Source organism: Micropterus dolomieu, linkage group LG21 (genome assembly GCF_021292245.1).
Source record: "Micropterus dolomieu isolate WLL.071019.BEF.003 ecotype Adirondacks linkage group LG21, ASM2129224v1, whole genome shotgun sequence".
In the NCBI taxonomy this organism is placed as follows: Eukaryota; Metazoa; Chordata; class Actinopteri; order Centrarchiformes; family Centrarchidae; genus Micropterus; species Micropterus dolomieu.
In genome coordinates this window covers 24,253,894-24,262,983 of record NC_060170.1, presented here as the reverse complement: position 1 = coordinate 24,262,983, position 9,090 = coordinate 24,253,894, and the positions used below count along the sequence as shown (strand labels likewise).

The 9,090-nt window shown below is 39.7% G+C and overlaps 1 protein-coding gene across 1 annotated transcript; it reads left to right on the top strand.

Moving 5' to 3' along the window:
* The first annotated feature begins 2,441 nt into the window (after positions 1-2,441).
* slc14a2 (solute carrier family 14 member 2) lies at positions 2,442-7,456 on the top strand. The gene is made up of 10 exons (XM_046036012.1): positions 2,442-2,495; positions 3,085-3,156; positions 3,268-3,445; positions 4,077-4,266; positions 4,612-4,740; positions 5,103-5,295; positions 5,578-5,725; positions 6,002-6,136; positions 6,314-6,363; positions 6,455-7,456. Exons 1-10 carry the CDS (start codon positions 2,445-2,447, stop codon positions 6,839-6,841), a joined length of 1,533 nt encoding a protein of 510 aa, XP_045891968.1. The 5' UTR covers positions 2,442-2,444; the 3' UTR covers positions 6,842-7,456.
* Positions 7,457-9,090: the final 1,634 nt, after the last annotated feature.

Here is a 9,090-nt window from a genome sequence, read left to right as displayed (position 1 = left end):
TGTCACCCAGTATAAACAAAACAACTACAGTTCAAATTGAAATCTCATGTTTTAATTTGTTTTCCCTACAGTGACAGGAATAATATGATCTTTTGATGGATTGAACTAACACCATTAAATGAAATACTGTCTTGTTATTGAACGTTGGTTTTCCCTCTGCTAAACAGGAGGACATAGAAGCCTGACACTGACTGAAATTTCTTCCTGCTTTATTTAGCATTCCTAGCCTGGTGCTGTAAAACTGTAACTATATAACTAACAAAATATTGCGGTGAAGCAAGATTCTGGCTTTCCCACATGGCCCTCACCCTCTACACACCCTGAAGCCAGAGGATCATCAAGGACCACAAGAGGAAGGACTGGAAGGAGAGGCGTTATCAGGGACCTTTCCAAGTGCTATTGAACACCGGAACAGCAGTAAAGTTCACAAGAAAGGCTACTTGGGTCCACGCCAGCCATTGTAAGCCTATCCCAGAGCCCTTTTTTTTGGGGCCTTAGTTCACATTCCCATCAACTATTTGAGGCCCACAGGAAACTAGGACGTGCTGAGGACATGCCAAGAGGTAAAATAGTCTGCTTGTTGTTTAAGGTAAAGCAAAGTCACTCCAATGTGGTTGAGGTCATCAAAGTGAAACAAGAGAGCTCACGTCAATTACTGTGAGAGGGTCCCAGAACCATTTGATGATTTTTTACTACTGTAACACAGCAGTGCTATAGATAGACAACGAAGGTTGCCTTGGTGTACAGAGTCACACTGCCCTCACCCACATGGGATAATGACGGGACACAGACCCCTAGGCATCCTCTCCCCTGGAAATCTCTCTTGCTTGTTATTGAAATTATTACTAATTATTATTATTATTAGTATCAAATGATAACACTTTCTTCTGATGTTTTTTGTAATGCTGTATATACTTAAGTGATCAACGAATGATCAAAAGGGAGGATCCATATAGTAGGCTACTTTACATAAGTGACGTGACAGAAGTCAATAACGCTATGTAAGTTAAAACTCAAAATAACGTTTTCTTGGTTACACGAATACCTTTCTCCCGAGTGTAAGCCCAGGGTTTGACCCATCCAACCATCCCATCGTACCTACTTACGCGGACTTTCTGTCTATTTATAATACGTCACCTGACTTCCTCCTTTTCTACCTTTCTACAGCCACTAGAGGTTGCTGCCACAGTAAATATAGGTCGTAATTATGTACTGCACTAACGACCTGTATTGTCGTTTTTTTCTGGTAAGGACAGTCTCATTTTTAGGGGCTTTCTACCTGTATTTTTGATTGGACAGATGAAGAGACGTGGGATGTGGGAGAGAAATAAAGTGTATGACATGGAGCAAAGGGCCGTGGGCTGGACTAGCGTAACTGATTGTTAGAAATTACTACAAAGGTCATTCTTAGTAAAGACTGTAAAGATTGTTCCTTTTTATTTAAAAACAGAGGGCTCACCAAGAATGGTAGGGGCCCTAATCAGGGCATACTAAAGGGGTGGAATCAACGACTATACAAACAGGCCACAGCACTGGTGCTGTTTGCTGCATGAGATGAAAACCACTTGGAGGAGGTGAGGGCTCGCCTCTGCAGAAGACACAAACATGGTCTGAGTCTTACTTTTCAAGACACACAAACAATCTTTATTCAAAATATTCAACTAAACTACAAAATGCATGTTCAGTCAAGAAGCCCCTTTGGACCATGGTACCCAAGGCAGCCACACCCCTGCCCCCCACTCGCTCTGCTACAGGCTTCTGGGTCTGATAACATCACTGGTCATGTACTAGAAACATGTGCCAATCAGTTAGTGGATATTACTGACATTACTGACTGTCATACCACCAGACTTCAGAGCAGCTTCTTCACTAAGACTGTGAGACTCCTCAATAAATCCTCGGCACTGCATTTTTACTGCACTTTTATTTCTATGACTTATTATTTACCCACCCATCTGTCTCCTGCTAGCCTGAATCTGTTCTTAATTAACTTGCCTGGTAAAATAAAAGTATTGTAAAAAAATCAAATACAGTTTTTCTAAATAACGTTTGTTTTGTGAGTAGCATAAAAGGAATTACAACTTAATCTTGTTATACTACCTTGTGCTGTAAAATGACAAATCTACCTTGTACTTCATGCAACTCCAGCCACAAAAGGCTTCATACAGCTTTTTTGACATATGCAGTCGTATTATTATTATTGATGTGTAATATCAAGTTCCTTAAGTTACTCCTTAAGCACTAATTCCAGTGAGGTTCAAGGCCAGACATTTGCCCATCAGTAGATTATGAGATTTGGGTGTGGTAAAGATTATCACTGCACGGTGCCAGTTCTTCCTGACTGAGCAGAGGAACAGAAGAGGTGGGGTTTTCTGTGTGGTCTGGTGCTATAAAAGCCTTTAGTGGAAGTCTGTGTAATACAGCTTGAGAGCAGCTGCTAACCTATGCAACCTGTTCCTATTCTGGGATACATGCCTGGATCACACTGCATAAAGGTAGGATCATTTGTACCTGTTTGTTAAAGTCCTTGAAGTCCAGCAGGACAGTAAATGTGGCTAAAATTTAATGAATGTGCCTGTCTGATTGTTTTAACTTAATATTTAAAGATTATAGGTATACGGTTAGGGTGGGTATATTAGTCCTTTATCTGAGAGCATTGATTTTGATGGATGATTAATTAAAATTAAATCAACTCAAATCATTGACCATAGTGGTGCAAGATATTGTACTGAAGTGATGATTTGTATAAATAATTATTCATATTAAAAGGCTGCCAGTGGTTTAAACTTCTCTGCTCTGTAATACATAGAACCACAATTACAATACAAATAATATTTCAGAATCAGAAACAGAAATACTTTATTGATCCATAATCCATTGCACATCAAGGAGTATAAGTAATTATAGAAGTTGGTAGGTAAAGAAATATACAAATATAAAGTATAAATACAAAATATAAAGGAAAATAAATATAAACTTTTCTATAATTTCTAAATACTTAATTGTAAGTATTTTTTCTTACTTATAATAAGTGTTGAAGACTTATTATGTGCTGCTGTGTTATGCCTTATTCTCTTCTTTCAGGATATTCAGAAGAATATCAGCTGTTCCACTTCTGCTGCACTGTCCACCACCCTTCCTGCCAGAACCTTCCCTGTGAGTCAGGGTTCACAGTTTAGATGTACAGTATAAGTTAGATGCTTTGTTCATTTTTACATGCTTCAAATAGTCCTTGTAATTAATTTCTAACTGTAATGGTGGCTGCAGGAGCTCCAGCCCCTGATGGCGCACCCACAGTCTGAGCATAACAACTCTCAGGAGGACACAAAGGAGAAGGACCCCATGCAGCCTGGACGCAAAGCCCTACAGAGGGCCAGAGCCTGCTTCCTCAAGGGAGTCTCTTACTTCTCCGGAGACATGAAAGTGTTTGGAAAATGGATGGAAAGTAGGTCAACGCTAATTGTTTTCACGTCAAAAAATGCTACCATGACCCACACAAAGGCAGTACAGTATATAATAGAAATGACATGATTATAAAATTACAGAATATAAAATTATAAATGATAATAATAATAATGATACTTTTACCTTTGGGCAAAATATACTGAATCCCTACACCACTCTTCATGGAAAAGCTTTTGAAGTTGGAACAGCTTTTAGTATGTACACCTGCAAAGTGAACGTTGATATGCAGAGTGAGCTGCATATCAACAATCTGTATGTCAGTTACTCCACCCTCAGTTCAATGACACAGTTATTATTTGGAGAGGCAAACAAGAAGAAAAGAATAGAAAGAAGAAAACAACAATTCAAATAATAAGCTAATACTGCATGACCTGTAAGACATGTACAAATGTGTCACTGACAAACTCATGGCAGGAACCTGACACTGCCCTTCTGGCAAACCATGTTTTAGATAGTTTAACAGACCAACAATGAGCAGCATGTTCTCTGTCAAGATATGTTACTTTTCTAAAAAGCAGAATAACTTATGATCCCTTGTTGTCCACATGAGATTTGGCATCTGTGACCTTGGACGATAAAATTGTGACGCACTGTCTCTTCCCAACCTCCAGAACAGTTTTTCCTGCTGCAGTTGCTGGACTGGATTTTGCGTGGAGCAGCTCAGGTGATGTTTGTCAACAACCCTCTAAGTGGCCTCATTATTTTTGCTGGCCTCATCCTGCAGAACTACTGGTGGGCTCTCAACGGCTTTGTGGGCACCCTCTTTGCCACAATTTCTGCCCTTATTCTACAACAGAACAGGTTTGAACAAACTGATGCTAAAGAAAATAACAAATTAAACTGTAATTAGATGTTAAAGCATAGAGAAAGTTGGATTTTACAGTGTGGATACCATACCTCATTGACACTGTGGCTTCATTCACACTTACACTAAATCAAGATCCCCAAAGTATTTTAGAATTAGTTATCAATAACAAGAACAGTAGGCTAACATAACTGAGTGTGTTCAGTGTGTTGACATGAAACACAGCGCAAAAATGTAAACATAACTAGATAATAATTTCCTTGTGGCAGAAGAATGTGAAATGGTTATGTAAGAAAACGTTACACTGTAAACATTCATTCATTCAAATAACTTTACTTCAGAGGTGCAGTAGCTGCAGGGCTATATGGTTACAATGGCATCCTGGTGGGACTGCTGATGGCTGTGTTCTCCAAAGCTGGAGACTGGTACTGGTGGCTCCTGCTACCCAACATCTTCATGTCCATGATGTGGTAAGCAGCTAGATTGACTAAAGGTTGAATAATACCATAGAAGGGTATTTACGATATGTGAGGTAGATGTAAGAAAGTTAATTAACAAAACCATAACATGTAAAATGTCAAAACATTATAAGCTTATTGTAGCATGACCAATGTCATGACGTTCAAGGCTTACTGGTTTCAGTTTTGCATTTCTATTTGAAGACTATTTATTTATAACAATATTATATTAATAATATGAGTAGGAAATGTGCAGAAGCATCTATGAAGGTGATTGAGATATATGTACACATTTGAATATATATACTTAATAATTGTGTGAGTTAAATGTGGATTAAATCTAATACTGGTGATGTTGTCTCCTTGTCTTTCAGCCCGATTGTGTCCAGTGCTTTGGCATCTATAAACAGCCGCTGGGATTTGCCAGTGTTTACTCTGCCCTTTAACATCCTGGTGTGTCTCCACATGGTCGCCACCGGCCACTACAACCAATACTTCCCCCAAGTCCTCATTCAGCCTCTCTCAGAGACGCCCAACATCACCTGGGCTGAAGTCAGTGTAACCAAGGTCAGTGTCTGGTGACATTTCAACATTATGTAATTTAGACCAGCCAGATTCCTCAGCCTTTTCATTGTCAGAAAATATCACCTGATCTCTGGCTTCTAGCCCAGCACTAACATTATTAAGTAACTAGTTTTCTGCAAGGTAGTGGTTCAAAACTTTCTGTAGGAGAAATATGTATATAATATGTATATCAAGCTAGCTTAAAGGGGAGTGACACAGAGAAGGATTGTTAGGTTTAAATAATGCTTTGAATTATGTTTAACCTTTCTGTTTGTACCTCTTTAGCTGTTCATGTCAGTGCCTGTGGGGATAGGCCAGGTCTACGGCTGTGACAACCCTTGGACAGGAGGAATCTTCATTATCTCACTCTTCATCTCCTCCCCTATCACCTGTGCTCATGCCATCCTGGGATCAGCCACAGGCATGGTTTCTGGTGAGAGAGCCAGACAATACCTCAGCAGGAAGCTGATATAGGAAGGGTGGACAATAGTGACAACTAATGTAAAAGTCATTCTGTCTCACCTCACTGAACAGCACAATTTATGTTTGCTTCCTTGCATGCTTACAGAATTCAAGAAACAAAATCAATATGTTCCAGCTCCAAGATGACACCAAAAATATCAGTTTAAGGTGCAAATTAACCAGGAGATAAACTAAATTTAAAATTAATTTGGCATTTCCTTGATGGCTGTGTTTTTACATTGTGCAGGCCTGGCTCTGGCAGCTCCTTTTGGAAACATTTACGCTGGCCTCTGGGGATACAACTGTGTGTTGGCCTGCATTGCCATCGGCGGAATGTTTTACGCTCTCACCTGGCAGGTGCACCTGCTTGCCATCACATGCGGTGAGTAGACAAACACGAAGATAAAACCACTATCGGGAAATGCATCTAGTCCACACATGATGATCATGTTACATGTAACAAAGTGCAACAGTGGCAGAGAGTGGCAAGATATTTGTAATCTTTGATCACTGCATGCACGTAAATGTCATCATGTATCTCTCTTCTCCTCCTATGCAGCTTTTTTCTGTGCATACCTCGGCTCAGCCATCAGCAATATCATGTCCAGGGTAATTACACATTTTCTCTAACTTTTCTATTATTTATTATTATTTCTAAGTTACTGACTGGCAATATACTGTATCTTTCATCATTCTTCAGTTTGGTCTTCCAGCCTGCACCTGGCCCTTCTGTCTCTCTGCCCTGACTTTCCTCCTCTTAACAACGGGGACCAATAAGATTTTCAAACTGCCACTGGCCAAAGTCACCTACCCTGAGAAAAACCTGTGCTTCTTCTGGAAGCTGAAGAAGCAGGAAAAAATGGAGAAGGCTGAGAACGAGAAGAAAGACAGCAAAGAGCTGCAGAAAGCCATAGAAGAAGAAGTAATACTAAACGAGAAAGAGCAACTGAGACTAGAGCAAATGAGGCTTGAAAGAATGGAAGAAGCGAGGGTAGCAAGTGAGGCATCAGAGGATAAAAATGACGAGACACACGTCGAAGACCATGCACCTGGGGTAGAACAACAGGGTACTGAAGAGTATGTTTAATACTATATTTCTGCAGAAAGAGAGAGAGATGGATTATGAATTGGCAGAATAGATATCTACTGTCAGAAATAAAAATTTGAGACTGATCCTAAAAAAAGTACAGGCTCAGTGACCACAAACAATTGAAAAAGGAAGACACAAAGAAACATGGAAACCAAAAGTGGTGGTCACTGGCTGAGACAGAGTTGCACTTATTCCTACAACGTAAAACATTCAGTGAAATAAGGAACATTTACATAAACAAGTTTAACTCTGTAATCTCTTTCAAAATTCCAAAGAGCTTAATGAGACCTTAAAAATACTCATAGGAGAAAGAGACAGGGCATGTGTTGCCCTGGAATTAGTTATTGCTCATATTACCGGTATTGTGTGCTGTCCAAATGTTTGGACAAATTATATTTTGGTGCTTTGTCAACATTTTTTAAAACCTTCGTGCAAATTATTTAAATTTAATTAAACTGAGAAAGAGAGACGATACTCAAGTGGCACTTAAATGTATGAATAATGTAAATAAGTGTATCTGTAAATATTCTTTTTGAGTGTTTGTATATATTACATGTAGCTCTTATTTGTTCTGTAAAACAGAACAGAAATAAAAAATTTTCTAATAATCAACCTTGTCCATGTTAGTTGATTCAATATTGTCTGAAAGTACTAAAGTGAAGTTGAACATGAAATAACCTGTGAATTAAGTTATTCTTCTTGCCCGAGAAACACATATTATATCATTTACATAGTTATAAGGCATTTGTCCAAAATGCATACAAGATTAGCAATACAGAGGATGATATGTTCTGCAGACAATATACATTAAACTTGTATTATATATTGCTTTTATTATAGTTATATTTATAGTTATAGTGTAATTGGGAGGCTCATTGAGAGCACACCCTAATTGCAGCACCAACAAATTGTATAACAAATAGGCCGACATGAGGGAAAACATCAATTCAAAGAAAAAAACACATGCATTCACACTTCTCTAAGTCAGGCAAAAGAGATTTAAATTTATCCAAAGGGATTAGCTTGCCTAATTTTACAATCTTCAACTGATTGTTCCACTTCTGTGGAGCATTGTATTTGTATTTAATAGAGAAACCTCGAGTTTCGTAATCTCTTACATAACTTTAGTTACGTAACTAACCTACTTATTTTAACCCTGATGATGATATTTTCCTGAACCTAACCAAGTAGTTTTGTTGCCTAAACCTACCCAAACTGCGACTGTTTCACACAAAGATTATGGGTTTTACGTTATTCCTGAGTTTTAAATCGAACCAAGCATTGAAAAATTATTCTTGCTAACTTTACAGAGGAGCCCTTAACGTGCACAAACAACACTAAAGGTAAAAGAGTACAGTCTGTGGTCTTGACTAAGGGTCATTATGTGACCAGTTGGTAGTGAGAATGTGTTGGCAGAGCCTGTTTTTGGCATATACCATTATATTTTAGAAAGAACAAATGGTCAAAGCCAATATTCTAAAATCTAATCCAGTAAAACTGCAAAACGCTGAAAATGATTTAAAAAAAATAAAATACACTTATCTTACTATGACAGTGTATTCTTTGTATTCCTTCCTCCTATTGCTTTGTCTTAAGCTAGTAAGAAGCCTTCATCCACTACAGTAAGTACTGATTGGTTTGCAACAACTTGTTTGATGTTAAAGAACCATTTATCACCAGATAGGTTTAGATGGCTTTTAAAAGTAGATTAGTCGGCGCCGGCGGCCTTAGTTTTTCCCGGCGGTTGGGGGGACGGCGGACTTTTATTGGCGGGTGCACGGTGACCTGTGCGACGCATTTGCTGCCGGGCTGGGACTTTCTGCTGGTGTTTCTCTCCGCTGGCTTTCGCTGTCGTGTTGTTCCGTTTGCTCTCTCTCGTTTGCCCGACCTCGCACGCGGGATTCGCGGGGGGCTGCTGGGCATTGGGTGTCGCCGTGCTCGCGCAGTGTGCGCGTTGGGCTCGTCACTTGTGCATCGGTGTTGATGATTGCGTGGCATTTGGGCATTTTGGTTGTTTGCTGCGCGGCGGTGGGGTGCTGGGTGGGGGGGGAGCACTGGTCTATGTTGTGTGCGCGCCGCGGTCGGTCCGGGCGCTGCTCTTCCTCTTTTGCGTTCCGTCGGCATTACGTTGTCAACTGGCATTTGGGTCGGGGTCTTCTGCGTTTGCATCGCGGTGCATCTGGGAGTCTTTGTTTTTTTTGATTTGATTTATTCTTTTTCTTTCTTCCACCCCTATTGGCTACTGG